This window comes from Vulpes lagopus, chromosome 7 (assembly GCF_018345385.1).
Source record: "Vulpes lagopus strain Blue_001 chromosome 7, ASM1834538v1, whole genome shotgun sequence".
Classification (NCBI taxonomy): Eukaryota; Metazoa; Chordata; class Mammalia; order Carnivora; family Canidae; genus Vulpes; species Vulpes lagopus.
This window is the reverse complement of record NC_054830.1, coordinates 130,048,022-130,068,161: the sequence shown is the minus strand read 5'-3', so window position 1 is coordinate 130,068,161 and position 20,140 is coordinate 130,048,022. Positions and strand designations below refer to the sequence as shown.

At 40.5% G+C, this 20,140-nt stretch overlaps 1 protein-coding gene across 9 annotated transcripts in view; it reads left to right on the top strand.

Annotated features, from left to right (window-relative positions):
• MAPK9 (mitogen-activated protein kinase 9) overlaps window positions 1–20,140 on the top strand; it is a 50,969-nt gene that overhangs the window by 20,559 nt on the left and 10,270 nt on the right. For 6 of the 9 annotated variants that reach the window (XM_041761295.1, XM_041761297.1, XM_041761300.1 and 3 more), the window contains 5 exons: window positions 5,248–5,377; window positions 8,178–8,236; window positions 10,469–10,607; window positions 17,234–17,399; window positions 18,714–18,785. In XM_041761295.1, the coding sequence (XP_041617229.1) occupies window positions 5,248–5,377; window positions 8,178–8,236; window positions 10,469–10,607; window positions 17,234–17,399; window positions 18,714–18,785 (566 nt within the window). Of the gene's footprint in view, window positions 1–2,547; window positions 2,880–5,247; window positions 5,378–8,177; window positions 8,237–10,468; window positions 10,608–17,233; window positions 17,400–18,299; window positions 18,372–18,713; window positions 18,786–20,140 lie in introns of all 9 variants that reach the window. The other 3 variants (XM_041761301.1, XM_041761303.1, XM_041761296.1) reach the window with 2 other exon arrangements.

Here is a 20,140-nt window from a genome sequence, read left to right as displayed (position 1 = left end):
CTAGAAGGGACCATTAACCTGAACATGAAATGGTTAGTCTAGCTCTTACTCCTTTTCCTCTCTCTGGTTCTGTGTACCCATGAATGTTACCCTGCTCTCACACCGTTTTATTTTCTTTCTAGTAGTGCAAGTAAATAAACACATAACTTTCTGCAACAACATTCCTATGATGAAGAAGGTGTATAGCATAAAGTGCAGGAAGAGTGTGATTCGAGAGGACTGGTTTCCTAGGCCAGCTGTGATCCACATCGCAGGAGTCTTTTGTGACCTTGGGCAAATCCTTTTGTCTTTGTGGGTCTTAATAGTTTCATCTCTAAAATGAGTGGTTTAGAGCTTCTGGATCAGAAGCTAACAAGATGATCGGAGGTCAGTTAGTGCAGAAGAGCTTTTAACAAGTTTCTCAAATGTAAAAAGTAATTGGGAACTGGGTGCAGATAAACAGAGCAGAGGAAGTGAGAATAAGTAGACAAGACATTTGCACAAGGAAGAGGACCTATCTATAGTAAAACCCCAAAGAGGCTGTGGGTATAGAGATGACAAATACAGAAAATGAAGATGACACAAGTGGCTAGAAATAGGAGTGTTCATTATGAAACATTCATGCCAGTTGGCTCCCAGCATTCCCGTCCTCACCCTTGTGCTCAGCATTTGCACTTAGAGTGCAAGTAGGTGAATGAAGACTTACTAAGCCAGGATCCAGAGGAGGGCAGAAGCCTAGTGAGGGGAGCCCAGGATTTGGGGCTTTTCCCCCTGAGGACATTTGAAAATTCTAGAATGGGCAGCTGAGGTATTGAGTAATACTTGAGATTGCCTTGGGGGGCACTGGCAGACAGACATTGGAGCCCAAGGCCCTGTAAGGGGCCTGGTGAACTTCTTCACTTTGAATGGAGTCCTCTAAAGGACTGCATCCAGGAAGTGAGAATGAACCAGAAAGAAACCGTTCCCTGCAGGCACTGCCACTCTGCTTCAGATCACCTCAGTTCACTGAACTTGAACCGAAATTGCTAGTGCCCTGCACCAGGTACCCAGAAGAAGTGAATTTAAATTCTCCCTAGAGGAAAACAGTGTCATACTGGATAGTAAATTATTTCTAGATAGCAACACATAATCACAGATAACTAGTCACTGAGGAGATTAGACAACATGCTGACCAGCACAAACAGAAAAGAAACAGATCCAGAGGGGAAATTGGTATTATTAGATCCAAATTTTTAAGTAGCTACGATATTATGTTCCGGATGGTAAAAGGGAAGATGAAAAATGAGAACTTAGAAAAAAAGAGAACTAAATAGAAACTCTAGAACTGTAAGATAAGAAATCAAATTATGAAATTAAGGGACCATAATTAAGGAAATAATTATTTCCACAGTTAAGGAAATTAAGGCAGACCATATAACTGAAGAGAGATTTATCGATCTGAAAAATGGATCAGGAAAAAATTCCAGGATGAAGCCTAAAGAGACAAAAGTATAGAAAAATACAGAAGAGCAGATGTATTAGTTTTCTAGTGCTGCATAATAAATTACCACAAACTTGGTGTTTAAAGAAAAAAAAAACAGCCATTTATACTATCATAGTACTGTAGGTCAGAAATCTGCATGGGCTTGCCCAAGTTTTTGCTCAATATCTCACCAAATTGACATCAAGATGTTGGCTGGGCTGCACTCTCATCTGGAGGCTCTGAGAAAGAATGTGCTTCCAAGCACATTTCCTTGCAGTGCTCAGTTCCTTGCAGCTGTAAGTCTGAGGTCTCCATCCCTTGCTCTCTGTCAGCCAAGGGCCACCACACTTTTAGAGCCTCCCACATTCCTTCTTACAATGTCCCCTCCTCCATCTTCCAGGCTGCAGTGGTCTTTCTCACAATAAAAAATCTCAGACTTTCTCCTCTTCCCAGCAGCCAGAACAAACTCTGCTTCTAAAGGGCTCTTGTGATTAGATTAACCCCAGCTCCTGTTTCTTAATTTAATGAGTGTATGCTTAGCCTTGTTGTAGGACATGGGTCAATATACGTAAAAATCAAATGTCTAGAAATTGGTAGAATGAACCACTTTGACAGTGGTTTGACATTATCTACTAAAATATATACAGTCCCACCCTTAGCTATGTACTTATCAGAAATGCATGCATAGGGGACTCAGAGCCTGGTGTGAGAACATTTATGACCATGTTTTTTGTAATCGCTTGCAAACTGAAAACAACCAAAGTGTCTATCAACATTATGTCATATAGCCATGCAAAGGCATATTATAGCAATGACACAGAATAGCTACACACAACAACAGACGAGTCTCACAAATGTAATGTTGAGTGAAAGAAGTCAAATTTCAAAAACTAGGCAAAAATAAGCCATGGGAAGTGGGGAGAGGGAGCTTGAAAATTCATGTTTAGCTGGTTGAAGCAAGGAAGTGATTATCATAAAAGTCAGATGTAGTCAGAAGTATCCCTCCTGTCATCTTTGAGGGACAGGAGGGATAGTGATTAGTAGATGTTGTGGGGGTTATTGGAGTGATGCCGACAAAACATGGCTCTTTGTGATAAATCATTAAGCTACGGAACAGGACAGGAAGTCGAGGAATGAATATCACCAGTACTCAACATTGGAAATCTGTGGAGTTCTCAGAGAAAATTGAATGTGAAGTCAGAAGACAAACCATCAGTCAAGGCTGAGAGCAGAATAAGATCGTTTATCTTCCATACACTTTTTCTGAGGAAATTCCTTGAGGATGTATTCTACCAAGAAAGAGAATATGAGAACATGTATGACCAGAAACATGGAGGCCAGTGAAAAAAAATTCCAGGGATGAAGCTGTGCAGCAGGTCTTGAAAGAAATTGCAAGAAAAAAATATCTTCAAGAATGGAATAGACTCCAAACAATAATGTGAGTGAGAAGGTAGAAAGTACTGGGGATAGCCTTCAGAAAGGGGTATTTTTCTTCTCCCCGCCCCCCAACTTTTATTTGAGAGAGAGAGAGCAAGAGCAGGGAGGAGAGGGAGAAGCAGGTTCCCTGCTGAGCAGGGACCCCGACACAGGGCTCAATCCCTGGACCTTGGGATCCTCACCTGAGAGGAAGGCAGATGCTTAACCAACTGAGCTACCCAGGCTCCCTTTCTTTTAATAAGAACAATCCTTGGTTAGGAAATTGTGGTGGAAAAGCTAGAAAGTCATGGTCCACATGTCAAACAGCTTTAAAAGGACATGATGTTTGAATAACTGATGGAATATAAGAAAAGAAAATCCATTTGACTTTGATGCCAGAAGTCGTCTCATTCTCTTGTGAGTGGCAGTGAGGGTCATGTGATCCTTAGAAAATGAAATGTCATCTCAACTCTGCAACTAGGAACTTTGACATGTGCCTGCATACATAGTCTCTTTGTCTTGGTTTTCAACTTTTGGACACATCCAAAAGAAGCCCAGAGAACTTAGTTGTAGAGTAAGGAGATATGTTCTCTGGCTTGACTACTTGAGACAGGGAAAGAGAGCAGAGCGTGCTGAAGGCCAAAGAGATGGACTGTGATGGCCTCATCTTACATACTGGAGGTCCTGAGGTTCCCTTGAAAGTTGATGGAACAAGAAGTTTAGGCACGTTGTTTGGAGTTATAAAGGTAACCAAGGGAAAAGTTTAAAATAACATGAGAGCAAAAAACTGGGAGTTGTTGGGGGTTTCAAGTAAAGTGACTAAATCTTTAGTTTTGGGGGAGTAGATAGACAATTTCTGAAACTGATAAATGAGAAAATAATAATAAAAGTATATTTGGAGTTGAGTGAGCACAAGAATTCAAACCAGAAATAATTGAAGGTGGTTTTTCCAAGGATTGGCACTAGTAGTGGAAATAGGTGTCTGTACACGTCTGCCCATTTGGCTCATTTTGAACAAAAACTTTTGAAATCAAAAAAGGTGTAACTGTTGTCAAATTTTAAGACAGAAATATATATAAGTACACGTGTATATTAATTGTTGCACAAGTAGATTTATCATTAACATTTTATAATTTGTATGAATGGTGCATTTTCATATGAGCATGAAGATTTACATATGTGTATACATGTACACATAATGTGGCCTGAATTAGAAATAATTACAAAGTAAGTAACATGATCTCTAGCCTTCGATTTAAAAAAGATTGACGTAAGGATTGTTGGCAGAAAAACACTAATAGGAATGAGTAAGTGAAAACAGTGTTACAAACTGAATAAAATAAATACATAGAAATAATATATTTTTTAAGATTTTATTTATTTGAGAGAGTCAGCATGAGGGAAGGTGCAAATGGGGGGAGGGGCAGAGGAAGAGGAAGAAGCAGACTCCCCCAACAGAAGGGAGCCCAACTCAAGGCTCGATCCCAGGACCCTGGGATCACAACCAGAGTGGAAGTCAGATGCTTAACTGACTGAGCCACCCAGGCGCCCCTAGAAACAATAGTTTAAATGATGCTTCGGCTCTTAGGTGGTCCTTAGCAGCTTTTGGCCTCTGATGAGTAGCTGAAGGGTAATAATAGCACCAGGAGTGCCATTAGTACTAGTTTGTACAGAATGTACAATCAGGCTACTCAATTTTTCCTATTTTATGGAAGAAAAAGGAACCATGGCTTTCAGCTGGGAACTTGAGATGCCAGAAACACAGCCTCTGCAAGATTTTATTCATACTATAATGGTACAAGGAGTTATTTCTAGTAGGATTTTATATATAGTAATTGCTTACATTAGGGGTTTTGTATCTTAGGGATTTTACCACGAGCTGAGATGCTGGCTTCTGTTTTCTTTCAGATTCTTTTGTCTGGGGAAAAACACAAACAAAGCTTCTCATAATATTCTTCTCATGAGCTCAACCCTCTCCTCCACCGTGATATGCCAGAGTATATTTATATTTTATTCTGTGATAACCAGTGACTGTTTCAATTTATTGGCATATTTAAACTGAAGACTTCATTTCTTGACTGGTCTTACATGCTTTGTATTGAATTACTTGTTTCCAAATACAATAATGTCAACCAATATAATGAGAAGTCAGTGTGCCTCCTAACTGCAGCTGACATGTTCGTGCTTCTGCAAAGGAGTCAGTCCATTCTACCCTTTTAGCCCCCTTGCCTTGCTCTTGGTGTGTAGAGGTACCCTAAGTGGAAACAAGCTGAAAGGTATTTCCTTATTTGTTACTTAGTCAAAAAGAGAATACATTGAACAAAGACCAGTGCACTGCATCTTTTCCAGAATCATCCTAATGGGTTCCTTATTATATTTCCTGATTACAGTGCTGCTTTTGATACAGTTCTTGGGATAAATGTTGCAGTCAAGAAACTGAGTCGTCCTTTTCAGAATCAGACTCATGCAAAGAGAGCTTACCGTGAACTCGTCCTCTTAAAATGTGTCAATCATAAAAATGTAAGTTATGTCTATGTTTTCTTCTGATAATATGGTCAACAATATGGTAATCTTGTGGGTCTTTGGAAATACCTTGAGTAAACTAGTAATAACAGTAACTATTTAAATGGTTCTATTTTATTGACAAAATTTTTTAAATTTTATTTATTTGAGAGAGAGAGAGCATGAGTGAGGTGAGGGGCAGAGGCAGAAGCAGACTCCCCACTCAGCAGGGAGTCCGATGTAGAGCTCCATCCTGGGATCATGACCTGAGTCAAAGGTAGATACTTAAAACCGCCTGAGCCACCCAGGTGCCCCTTATTGACATAATTCTTAATCAGCATTGGGGGAATTGAAGTCAGCCAGAAGCATCATGGTTCAGTCTAGGTCTGATAGCAATATCAATTAACCCTGCATCATTTGACTTTCGCTATTTCTGTTCCTATAAAATAGCAACAATATTGACCTAGCAAACTGAGAAACACCTAGATAATTTTTTAGAAAAACATTGTTCTACAAAGTGGCTTTTTACTTTGTATGATGGACGTTTCATTTCTAAATAAATGTGAGTAGATGGTGTGATATTCAAGATAGCTGTACTTGACATCTCCACAGAAATCAAAGCACTGTAAATTTCAAGGAGAAATTGTATGTCTTCAGAAAATGAGGTACTCAGGCACATTGTATGTCCACTACTGGTCTCAGAGCATGATTCTGATAACCTTGCCATGTTATAAACATCATAAAATGTAATGTCTGGAAGGTGCTTTGGAGATCACCCCTTGTGACCCCTTTTTTTGTTGTGGAGGATGAGTATTCAAGACTACACTCAATTCTACGTGACTCCCTTTGTTTTAGCGTTTATGCTGGATCTTTATGGTACAGGAACATTATGTACAAAACTAAGATAGGTTTATTCTTTTGAGTCTGTGGTTTGAATTTGTTTTTTAATTTCTCCAATGCATACTTTATTTTTATACATTAAAAATTTTTTTCAGGTTACATGAAACTATGGTTATTATTTTTTAAATTCAAATAAAATAAACAAGCAAAAATCATTGAATCCCTCAGAACCCTACCATTAACGTTTTGGTGAGCATTCTTACACATGTATCATACGTACATGAGCACAATCAGCTATGTTACTGTGCGTCCTGCCTTTTCCCTTAGGAATGTTTCTGGACCTCAAATACATTACATAGTGTACTATTATCAATACACAATAATTTATTTAGCCAGTCACCTGTTACTGGTTTTTAGATTGCTTCCAGTTTTTGATATTATAACCAATGCTGCAATAAACATCCTTATACATGCATCTTTGCACACCTGTCCAGGTGAACTTCTTAGCCAGAGCATATACTGCACATTTCTATTTTTAATATACGCTGACAAATTGACCTCAAGAAAGACTGTCAATGAAAAGTCAATGAAAGTTTTGCACTTTCATTAAGATTATCTGAGGGAAAAAAAAGAATATCAAAGAATATGTTTTATTTCAGAATCCCCCCAGGACTATGTACATATTATACATTTTTTTGTTGTTGTACTTTACCAACCTGAGAAATGACAAATGATATTTTATTCTTACTTATGAGGTTAATTTCTTTTCATACTTTTTAAGCCATTTATTGTTAAGGAACTTGTTTCCCGTGGCCTTTGAAAATTTTTCTCTTGGGCTGTTTTTCTCTTTCTTATGCATTTATAGAGGATCTTTGTATATTAAAGCTATCAACCCTCACTTCTTTTCCATTTCAACTCATTTAGGTTGCTTTTGCCATACTAATTTTTTTTTTTTTTTTTTTTTTGGTTTGTTGGTCTTGGTTTGGGTTTAACACAACACATGTCCTTGGTTTCCTATCATGCTTAGAAAAGGCTTTTCTTCACCAGGATTACATAAATGTTTATCCACATTTTAATATTTTGTGGTTTCGTGGTTTACATTTAAATCTTTGTTCCATTTTGAGTTGATGTGAAGATCAAAGTATGGATTTGGTTTTATTTTGCACTCGGTCAGCCAGCCACCCCAATCCTATCTACTCAATCATTCATCTTTCCCTTGGTCATTTAAAATGATAGAGGATATGTGTGATTCTCAAGCAGTGGGACTCACTGTTTAACTGTTGGGGTACCAGGACCAATGTCTTGTGGTAAGGGTCTTTCTAGAACTCTCTAAGTAAATACATAATACTGTGAGGGATTCATCTTCATCATTCTAAAAATACAAGCTTCATATTTCAAAAGTTTAGAAATTTGTAGATAGTATTTCAGTTTTCAGAGTTAACATATTGCTTTCATATTTTTTCGCCCGTAATTTCTACTTTTTTATGTTCAGAGCCCGAATGACATTATGTGTTAAAATTCTGTCATAATAAGTTACTAGAGACACATAAAATGTGATGTGATTAAAAGTAGATCTTAGGGATCCCTGGGTGGCGCAGCGGTTTGGCGCCTTCCGTTGGCCCAGGGCGCGATCCTGGAGACCCGGGATCGAATCCCACGTCGGGCTCCCGGTGCATGGAGCCTGCTTCTCCTCCCTCTGCCTGTGTCTCTGCCTCTCTCTCTCTGACTATCATAAATAAAATAAAATTAAATTTAAAAAAAAAAAAAAAAAGCAGATCTTATTTCCAGGATGAGAATCCTAATCATTTAACTTTTCTCATATACCATGTAACAGGATGTTTTGGTAAAACTAATAATAAATACTGAGCTCTGCTATGCTTTGTTTTTCAGTTTTAATACATTTTCATGTTAATTTTTATAATTATGTAGAGTTAGAGTTACCTGATGTGCTGAGGTATAATAAACCTTCTCTTTTCAGATAATTAGTTTGTTAAATGTGTTTACACCACAAAAGACTCTAGAAGAATTTCAAGATGTGTAAGTATCGTTTTTACTCAGTAATACACTATGTATCAAAGACTAAATATTTAGAAAGTAACTTCTTTTTTTTTACTTAGGAAATGTAGGTAGCAATATATTTAGCCACTTTTTTCTGTGGAGGAGAAATAGTAAGGAAGATAAATAATAATATTCAACTGTTTGTACCTAGATATTATCATCTCCCTAACAGAGAAAGGATGATTGAAAATAATTCTTCAGAGCAAACAGTGACCATTAATGCTGCCCATTTGCTTTGCTGAAATGTGAAATGTTTTTCTCCAGCCTCCCGAAAGCCAGGATTACAGGGTTTGAGGGTTTATAATTATTATTTGAAATCATTACATCATTAAATGTTATGTGTTTCCAAAATCTGAAACAGAATTATCTTACTAGCAATAAAATATTAATTTATCGTATTGAGGTATAATGCACAACTAATGCTAAACTTACTGGTGTGTTCATTCAACAAATATTTGATTGCCACTCATGTGCTAGGCACTCTCTTGGACTTACTTGAGGGAACAAAACAGGCAAAAATCCCTTTTATTATTAAAAATTTCATGTAGTCATACTCACTTTTAGAGCTCTGAGAGAGAGAAGAAAAATAACCAACAAAAGTCAGGAAATGATGCTCATAAGGACTTAGCACATACTCTGGAAGAAGCAGAACTGGGTTTAGGGAATCAGAAGTGCTGGGAGTTGGAAGTCAGGTTGAGAATGTAAGCAGGGTGGTTGGAGAAAGACCTCACTGTATTGGTGACATCTGAAGAAAGCCTTGAAGGAAGTGAGGGGTTAGTCCTATAGATATTTGAGGGAAGGTAGGTTCAAATAAAAGGAACAGGTAGTACAAAGGAGTGGAAGTGGAGCCATACCTGGTGTGCTTTAAGAGCTGCGAGTAGCCAGTGTGGCTAGAGCAAGGGGAGCAGAGGAGAGAAGAGGGTGGGCTCAGGGAAGTGATGGGGCCACACACTGCTGGGCCTCTAAGCCATTGGAAAGACTTCCTTTTACTCCAAGGCAAGGCAGAGTGAGCTTCCCTGACTTACATGTTCAAAGAATAGCTTTAGTTTCTGTGTTGGGAACTCACCACAAAGGGTGGTGACACAGAAGCCCAGTTAGGAGGCTGTTGCAGCAACATAGGGGAAAGGTTATGGTGGTTGCATTTAGACCAGAGGGTAATAGGTAAAGGGGAGAGACTGGAGGCTGAAATGTCCTGAAGGGGGAGCTATGGTGGAGGACCTGCAGTATGAGGAGGGAGAGGTTAAGGATGACACCTGGTGCTGGCCTGAGCCCCTTGCAGCCTGACGGTGCTCCCACCTGAGCCGAGGAGGGCTAAGGCAGCACAGACTGGAAAGTGAGGTGGAATCAAGGGCTCAGTTTTAGACATGGGCCTCACAGTGCCCCTTGGATACCCAAGTAGGCCTAGGATGTGGGCAGGTGGATACATGAGCCTGGGGTTCAGGAGAGAGGTCTGGGTGCAAGATATGAACTTGAGAGCTGACAGTCTGTGGATGGTGTTTAAAGTATTGAGACCAGAGATCAGTAAGACTGGGATACTCAGAGAAGAGAAGGAGGCCAAGGACCAAGCATCAACACCCCCCAACAGTAAGGTGTTGGGGAGAGGAGCAGGGCACAGTCAGCAAGACTGTAGGACAGGCCGTTGGGTTTAGCAACATACAAGGAAGTGCCCAGGGACCTGGGCGAGGACAGGTTCAGCAGTGTGTGGGGCACAAGCCCCATCAGAGTGAGATGGAGAAAAAAATGGGAGAAGAATTGGTGATGCCAATATCGATACCTCTTTGGGGAGTTTTGCTTACAAAGAGAGGGGGAATATGGGGCATAGCTGGTGGGGAAAGAAGGTCAAAAGTTTTCTTGACATAAGAAAAGTAGCAGCATGATTTCTATACTAGTGAGTATGATCCAATAGCAAATAAATAAAGATGTGTGAGATTTTGAATGTTGAGATTCTGTTAACTATTACATAAAAATTGTTTTAATTTGAAATGTATCATTTTTTTTGAAAACTTCTACTAAGTTCCATTACGTGTTTAACTTTTTTACAAGACACCTTATAAATATTTAGAGAAAATAAGTTATCTTTTTTTTTAACTTTAGCCAGTACAATAACTAGGTAGTAAATTATTACTGTTTCATAGAAATATAGTTCAGTAACCATAAAAGAACTTAGGGTGATTTTTATATGTACATGGCTGATATTTTTTTCTTTCCCAGGTATTTGGTTATGGAGCTAATGGATGCTAACTTATGTCAGGTTATTCACATGGAGTTAGACCATGAAAGAATGTCCTACCTTCTTTACCAGATGCTCTGTGGTATTAAACATCTGCATTCAGCTGGTATAATTCATAGAGTAAGTACTGACACCATGTCAGTTTTATTTTTAAAATCACAATCATTTTGTTATCGTGATTCTCTAGGTACAAAAGAATTATTTTTTTAAAAGTCATCAGTGTCAGGCATCCAAAAACCTATGGAATCGTGTTAAAGTCCCCAAATACCATTGAGATTAGAAGACATTTGTGGAGCACTTCATTCGCAGGAGCCACTCTGGATGCAGGCTTGAGCTACTCTGTTTGATGCTGTGGAAGAAAGCTTATTTTTTTTAATCTTTAATTTTGAAGTATTGTAAAATTTTAGAGTTAAAAGAATGGAACAGAGAACTCCCAAGTATTATTAAGCCAGAATCATCTATTGTTAATACATTTGCCATATTTGAAATCCCATTTTTAGTGAGGCAGGAATTTAGGTTCGGGATGGGGAAAAGTTAGAGGCTAAGTAGTAAATGATACCGTTGCTTGAGAAATCATACATAAATTATGGGTCAAATGTCCATGTCTCATATTGTAAAACTTTGCCACTCCAGCGTTCTGGCCCCACTGATGGGAACTTTTAGAATGGCCCTGGGTGGGCGTCTTCACTGGGCTAACCTGGGATTTGATGACAGAATTGCCATTAAGGTCAGGAAGTAACCATGAAAAACCAGCAGGATACAGTGTAACTCTCTAAGCTGATTTTATTAGTTTTTGTTTCTTTTTTGATTTCTATCACTGTGTAAGCAGAACATCATGATAGAATCTTCTTTAAGTACTAGAATGTTGAGCGAGACTCCAGGCAGAGATAATAGAATTTTGTTGGAAACATTCTTGGCGTTCCCTAAGTTATTACCATACTAATTTTGTCGACAGACTATCTTTAGATATTATATTCCAACATCAAGAAGTTGTCACTTCTCTGAACCAAAATCTGTGTGGGGAGAAAGATAGTGAGACCAGAACAATGAAGCCTATTCATATAGAAAAGAATAGAGAGATTTTCAATGATGCAGTAGATTTGTTAGGTGCCAGGAAAATGTTGGCCATAGTGGCACAGCCCGCCAGTCCGGAGAGAACGAAGCTGCCCTTGCCTCACACCATGAGCCTCAGGTCTGTGACTTCAAAGCCGGTAAGACTGGGCATCATACCTGGTCCTCCTCCCAGGGCCTGTCTGGGGCCTAACACGCTTGTAAAGCACCCAGCTCCTGACACTGCTATTTCTGAAAAATACAGCCTTTGCTGCCACCAAATTATAAATAATTTATATTATTTAAAATAATATAAATTCTGTTGACAAATTTGCTTTTAAAATAGTACTATTCAAAAAAAAATAGTACTATTCATTTTTTTCTTTAGTTTTTATTTAAATTCCAGTTGGTTAACATACAGTGTAATATAAGTTTCAGGCACATAACAGTGATTCAGTACTCCTTACATCACCAGGTGCTCATCATGCGTGCCCTCCTTACTCCCATCGCCTGTTTCCCCCATCCACCTACTTTTCTCCCCTCTGGTTGTCTTTTGGTTTGTCTCGCTCTTTTTTTCTGTTTGCTTACTTGTTTCTTAAATTCCACACATGAGTGAAATCATACAGCATTTGTCTTTCTCTTCTTTCACCTAGCATAATAGTACCCATTTTTTAAAATTAAAAACAAAGATTTCCCAATACACCATTCTGTTTCTCTGCCTAAAATTTTACAGGCCATTACATAAATTAAGACACTCTTAGCAGCTCTTTTTTTTTTTTAATAAATTAATTTTTATTGGTGTTCAATTTACCAACATACAGAAAAACACCCAGTGCTCATCCGGTCAAGTGTCCCCTTCAGTGCCCGTCACCCTTAGCAGCTCTTAAACACATTTTGCTTTAAATTCACACTTTTGAATAAGTTTCCAGACTTATTATTAGGCTTTATTATATTAAGCCTTATAGGTTTTGTAAATGAACACAGTTTGCCTGACTTGTGTCTTTCTTCTCAGGCCCAGAGATGTGTGGGGAAACAATATCCTCCCGTTCCTGGGGACCTATTCAGGGCTGTAGGACACATGCCCATGTTAGGGAGTATTCAGTCCCTGGAGTTTGGTCCCACTCCCGCTAACCATAATGTCAAAGGGAGTCCAAAGAGGTGTCTGCTTTGCCCAGCACAGTGTTTAGAAACCTGAGAATACCCGAGCAAATGATCCCATGGACCACTTCTCCATCCTGTCCACCACCCCACCGGGCCTTACCACTGCCCCTTCTCACCTTGTACCTGCGCACACATTCATAGGTCTACCAGGCTTTATGTTTGCTCATGAAAGTACCACATGCTCCTTATGGGAAAGGGAGATAGAACAAATAGTGAGAGGCCTGAGTTGGCCCAGCCCACCCACCCAGCCAGGACAAGAGAGGTGATGAGTTGCAAGAGCCTTTTAATGAGTTAACGGTTGTCCATGAGCCATTCTAGTCCTTTTTCCTCTATACAACACCATACTCAAGGTGTGCACTTTCAGCTTTGCTTATTAAAATGCTTCTGTATTAAAAGCAAAATTTAATTATTTGAAAAATAAAACACCAATAGTTCCACGACTTTTTATCTTTACAATTCAAAAAACTAAAAGACGGGAAAGTCCCCCAGCTCTCCACTGTTGCCTGGAGGTGGCCAGTGACAGCAATTGGTTGTGTTTCCTCCCAAACTTGACAGTGATGCTCTCTTTTTACTTATGCTAATACCAACATATCTGTGTATACTTATGTCCTTTCCAATGTATCCTTTTCAAACAAGATCCTCTTGTATGTAATTGTTCTGAAACTCACTAAACAACTTGGTTGGTATGTTCCTTATTTTAATCAAGGATCAAATAGTTCTACAAATATATATTAAAAAAAAACAAAGTCCCCATGTCCTCCGAATTTCTCACTCCCCAGAAGCAAACTCATTTCTTTCAGCTGTTATTTTGGTGTTTATCCCCGTACCTTGAAATAATATTGTATCTTTATTCATTGGCCTTTTTTTTCAGTTTCGGGCATAAAGTACCAATTTAGCTCCCTTTCATCAACACAGACCTCCCTACCCCGCCACCTTTCCTGTTCCCTGACCTCCCAGGTATTTACAGCATCATCAGATTTGGACCATGATACCTAAATGCTCTCTGATGCACACTCCTCTGTTTATACTGTGATTGGATTTCTTTTCCTTTCAGCTTTTTGTCTGTGGAGTTAACAACACCTTTTATTAGGTGTTTTATTAATAAAACTTTTATTAATAAAAGTTTTTTATTAATAAGACTTTTATTAGTTTGCATTTTGGCCTTTGTTGTTTTGTTTTTCAAGGAGCGAGCAGTATGTTATATACCCACAGTGCACTCAGCCAGCTCATTTCCTGCCTCTCTGCTGCTTTTTGTCCCTATAGAGCATGTGGGGACTTTCATGCACAACATTGGCATGCCAGGATAGGATTAGACACACAAGACATGTTCTGGAAGAAAGCCTGTGAGGAGGAACCAGGGAGTGGGCTGGAGGGGGTGGAGAGGCAGACAGAAGACAGCTCAGGTCTGACCCCTTGGAAGAGCCACAACTGTGGTACAGCTCTCAGACAGCTTTGCCCACCCCAGAGTCCATGGGCCACCTGTCAGGGGAGTCTGCTGTCTCACAGGAATGGGCTTCTGCCCCACACAGTCACTGGCCAAGAGCCACACAGGTCAGGAGAAGCACCCCGGTTCTCCCCATGGACCTCTCTTTCTGAGGGGTAATTGAGAAGAAGGCAGCCACAGGAGGACACTTTAGCTCCTGTCACTGCAGTTGTTATCTGGGCCCTAGCAGGTGCTCTTTCTCTATGCTCTCAGCCATAGAGATGGGGAAGGCCAAGTGGAAACATGAAGTTCCTCACAAGATAAATCAAAGTATTATTGATCTCAGGGGGCAGGAAGGATAATGATTAGTGCCACCATTGAAATTCCAGGAATGCAAGGACAGCAGTCCATGTCATATCTCAGTTTGACTCCCTAGTCCGGCCCTGGGGGAAACTAGGTGATCCTAGAGAATGTGGACTGCCAAGGCATAACCAGCTCGCAGTCCTGGCTGCAGCTGCAGTGGTGGCCACAGTAGAGTTGTTAGAACAGATCAGTAAGGCCTCAGGTACAGCGGGAAGCCACTGTGGGGGAAGAACTGGGGAAGTCAAAGCAGCAGACACTTTTCCCCATGTGCAGGGTCCTCCCTCCTAGGACACAGCTTTGGTCAGTGGGTTGTGATCTGAGAATTGACTGGGTGGGGTGGTACTCTATAGGGAGATGCCTTCAGGCCCCTGCTCCTCTGCTCTTCCCCTGCTTTGGTTACAGATGTTTTATGCAGTCTGGTTGTCTGTCCCAGGGACACTGCTCTCTTAACCATCCCCACACCCTGTGGTCAAGCCCCAAGTTCAAATGTCCTTTGTATATTAACACGTGTTTCTTGTTTTCCTTGTTTGGAGTGGTTTTCAAGATTTGAAGGGGCAAAACTGTCTTTGCCACCTTGAAGCTCTAAGTCCACTTTGTTCAGGAAAACTGCTGCTGGCTGTATGTGGAGGCTGATGAGAGCGCTGTGGAAGTGGGGGAGGCAACCGGATGCCTGTGAAAGGCATCCGGTTGCCAGCTGCCTCTCCCAAGCCTGCCAGGACTGCCGGCCACATCCTCAAGCAGCTTGATTTGCATTTTGTTACCATAGTTTTCCAGCAGATGGCAGGAAAGTGTGTTGTTCCACCCAAATCTGTGCAAAAGGAGAATCTTCCAAGGGTAGAAGTGGCTGGAGACGGGCACGTTTGCTGGGCATGTTTTCTAACTCACTCTGTGGTTCATTGAGTGGGTGGGCGGCGAGCTGTTCCACTGACCCTTATCACTGTGGTTGCACTTTATATCAAGGCAAGGCCAGGCTGGATTTCAGGGGTTGCTAGGTGGCAAAGTAGAGACATTTCAAATTTTTAAAAAATCAGCTTCCTAAAAAGAAAGCACCTGTTAACATCCCAGCCAACAGTGTAAGGCTCTATGTTAGCTTCTCTTACCAGCCCTGGTTGTTGTCATTCTTTTGCTCATTGCCACACGGGAGACTATAGTTCCTTGTCATTTGGACATTCAAAAAACATTTTTTTTTTTTTCACGAAGTTGAGCATTATTTCGCCTGTTAGCAAGCTGTATTCTAAAATTCCTATTCTTGCCACAGGCTTGGTTTTAAAAAAAGAAACTAGAAGCAAATTGGTTCTTTGCCTTAGCTGCATGGTTGCCTCCTCAGGGGAAAGGTTTGCTGGTGTGTGTGAGGGGCCGACTAGCAGTTGCAGGTACAGGGTGGGGGTACCCCCTGGGTCTCTCCTACATCAGGACACACATATGAGAAGGTAGTGTTCATGCAGTGCTCTGGGGCCAACGAGGCCAGAGCGTCTGCTTGGGAATTGGTGGGGAATTTTCATTGCATTTCTCAAACATATTTATACTGAATCCAGGAAGTTTAGAACATTTAATAGTCATGAAACATAATTTTAGCTGATGTAATTTTTAACTCTCTTGCACACCTGTCTGTACCCAAATGTGCAGGAAAGTGTTAGATGCAGGGCCTGACACCTCACATGGAGTCCTCCCAGGTCCTCCTGTGTGGCATGACTTATGAAGAGAATAGATGAGCATAGCTTAGAAGGCAGTTTCTGGGTTGAGTTTGCAGGCTGCTGTCCCAGGCAGAAGTCAGATCCTTGTGGCCTGAGGAAGGGTCTGGGGACAGAGAGGGCTTCACCATGAAGGAAGGCCCAGGACTTCCTGTGGGAAGAGACTCTGGAAATTTGTTCATATGTTCAGGGTGTGGGGTAGAGGGGAGTGTGATGTGTGTGTTCACACAGCAAGTATTTCCTGAGCGTCTGCGGTATGCGGCTGGGCTCTGATTACTGAGAGCACAGCCAGAGTCTCCTGTCACAGACCTGGCACTGGCAGGGGGAGATGGGGCTGCCTTACAGGTGGTGTGTGCAGTGGGGTGGGCTTGCTGATCATGGCATTCTTTTTTCTGGGAGAAGAAGGAGCTGTTCAAAGATTGCAGAGTCAGAGAATTGTAGCCCCATGCCATGTAGTATGGCAGCCACAAACCACATAGGGCTGTCGAGACTCAGAATGTGGCTCTAATTGTAAATATACAGTGGATTTCATAGACAGTACCGAAACAAAGAATGTGAAATATCTCATTAATAATTTCTATATGTTGCTTAATGTTTTAAAATAATGTTATGGATATGTTGTTTAAATAAGATATACTATTAAAATCTACTTGTTTATATTCATTCTTCTTAAGATGGCTACAAGCAAATGTATGTAAATTATGTGTGTGGCTTGCATTAGATTTTTGTGGGACAGCTGGGAACTGAAGGATGAACAGGTGGGAGGAGGGATAAGTGGGTTCTGTGGCAGCTCCGAGGAAATTTTAAGGAAAGGGATGTCATGAAGTTTCTCACACAAGGATGAGGGCAGCCATCTGACTTCTGCAGGCTGATTTGTATTCATTTTAATTTGAGAGAGTAGGGTTTTCCCAAATCACAGGGTTCATTGCTAACCTTCCTCGGTGTCCCAGGACTCAGGTACCTCCATAGACCCCGGCCTCACAAATCCCCACCAACACAAGCTTGTCTCTTTAGCATGCTCTGGTTTGTTGCACTCATTTAAACCATTTCTGCCCTAGGATTTGAAACCTAGCAACATCGTAGTAAAATCAGACTGCACGCTTAAGATCCTTGACTTTGGCCTGGCCCGGACAGCATGCACCAACTTCATGATGACACCGTACGTGGTGACGCGCTATTACCGGGCACCCGAAGTCATCCTGGGCATGGGCTACAAAGAGAATGGTGAGTGTGGGCAGCACCGGCAGAGGCCGTGGCGCTCCTGTGCGGCTGCAGCTCACCACTAGCCAGGTCCCCTGAGCCAGAGGAAACACCACGTGGGGGCTGCGTTATACGTAGGTTGTCATGGCCCACAGACTCGAAGTCATTCATCTCCTGTCTCCACTGGCAGAAGTCACCCACATCTACAAATATACTTTCAAAATGAATATTTTCTCAAAGTATAACGTATTTAGTATAGAGAAGTGTGTGGACCCATACCACCAGCAGTACCCAGAACCTCCCCGGACCTTCTCCAGGTCTCAAACTCCAAAGGGAGCCATTATCCTGGTTCGTGGGGCCAAAACTTGGTTTTATTTATTTTTGAACTTGGTACAAATGGAATAATACATGTTCTCTTTTGTGTAAGACTGGCTCTTTAACATTAAAACTTACCCTACCAATACCAGAACCCTTTGTAATTGAGCTCTTGACAAATTTGTCAAAAAGAGCTCAATCACAGTTATTTGCTGAGTCTGAAAGTTTGCACAGGTCATCTGGACTGAACCATGCTTTAAGATATACGTGCTTTGTAACCGGTGCTCCCACCCTGACAGACACGGTTCTGTGGCTACGTGTTGGCCCTGTTGGCTCCTCCCACCAGCGCCAAGGAGAGGTACTAAATAGCCCTCTGTCCGGCCATCTGAGGCCTGGGGTTCTGATGCGCCCCAAGGAAGCCTAGATGAGCAAGCCCACCCCTGTGAGGACCTGCCAACATGGCAGTTTAGCAGAGGATTACTTAGGAAGCATTGTGTCCATATTTTACAAAAGCTCCCATTGACAAGCTGGGTTTGTCTTTGTTGGGAGGGGGTTTGAGAAAGATGCATGGGGGTCTCTGGCTGGTTTTAATCACCTGGTGTTTGGTAGTGGACATCTGGTCTGTCGGGTGCATCATGGCAGAAATGGTCCTCCATAAAGTCCTGTTTCCAGGAAGAGACTGTATCCTTCACAGGGAGAGCCCCCGCAATGACCACGGGGGTGGGCATGGGGGGAGGGCATGTGGCCTACAGATAGCTTTGTGGGGACAGGCACCTCTTTTTTCTGGGGTTTTGTTTGTCTTTTCAGCCATAAAGTACTGGAATCTTTGGCACTAAAGCCCAGATTGCTGCAAGCTGAAGGCCAAAGTAGCAGCCAGCAATCATTCACACTGTGTAAAAAGCTCACCTTTAGCTAGAAATTTTTTTCCATTTTTGTGTGTTTAGTACACTGTTAGAATTCCTTTTCCTCACCTTTGTTTTGTTCATGGCACTTCATAATTTTGTCATTTCATTTTATTTTCAGTTGATATCTGGTCAGTGGGTTGCATCATGGGAGAGCTGGTGAAAGGTTGTGTGATATTCCAAGGCACTGATCGTATCCTTCCCGGGACGCTCCCGGCCATGCTTTCCATAAATGCGAAAGGCAGCAGGAGCTCAAATGGAAAATGTTGTAATTCTAGACTGTGTCCTAAGGGGGTCTTTATTATGTTTGTTAAATTAGTGTCACAAACCAAATGGTTCAGGTTTCTGTTTTCTTTTTCACTTGACTACCTGTAATGACTTTATTAAGGCTTAGAATTAAGTTAAATTGATGATATTCTTAATTTTATTAAAAATAGCTTAGAAATTTATTTACTCTTTGACAAATGTATTCTGATATTTGAATGAAAATACTGCTTATTTAGTTCACTCAGTTAATTTAACAAGGGAAGTTGCTGTCTAAATTTAATAGACCAGTATTGTGTCATTTACTTACTATACCATTTTATTAGTTATCAGTATGGATTGAAATATCTTCCCCCAAAGTAAGAACTGAAGCGTGCTACATAAGACTGAGGTAAAAGAGACCAAAAGGAAAAGTTTGTGAGGAACAGTATATGTTAGTTTTCTTGCCTGTTGACATTTTATAGAAGTTTTTAAAAGATCCATCTAGAAGGTTCTTTTGTGACACACTTGGGGAAGTCTAAACAAACATGATGCAGAAGATTAACTTATACTGTGGTCAGCAAATCACATCAGTGACATAGAGCATAAAGCAAAAGAGATAATAGAACAGTTATAAGAGCCTTCTTTCCTCGTGGTCCTCATATTCTTCCATCTTTAACATTTTTTACTCTGACATATTCCCTTTTTCATTTGTGTTCTAACCACTTACGATTTTCATTAGTCTTTGATTTTGTTTTTTCGTTATCAAAGCCTAAAGTGGTCTCTGTCTGTTGGCAGATTGAAGGTTATTTTTAAAGGAACTCAAGCTGTGTAGTCAGTGTTTTATATGTATTTTATTGAAATTATTTTAGTTTTTTATAATTTTATGAGGGTGATTTTCTTGTAGTATAAATTCTTTACAACATAAACATGGAATGAAAAGATTTTGTTCCTATCATTTTATTTGCCTTTCTTGATGTTTTTCATATCACAGATTTTATGTGAAGTTGAATGCAGCATTTTATTTTGTTCTAATAAATTTCCTAGCAGTTTTCCATAATCTTTGCTTTGATTCGCCTGTTCTAAACTGTAAATAAGGAGGTCTTTCTTTGGAAACAGACTCAGCTTAAAAGGAAGAAGTTGATATATTCTAAAGAGAAATAATTTAGAAATATCTACCTAATGTTCAGTCTCAATTCGTAGTCATTTTGTGTCTTTCTTTTTTTTTTAAATTAATTAAGAAATGTTTTCTTCAGAAAGTACAAAAACTAGATACTTTTTGGTGGATTTTTAAGCAATTTAAAA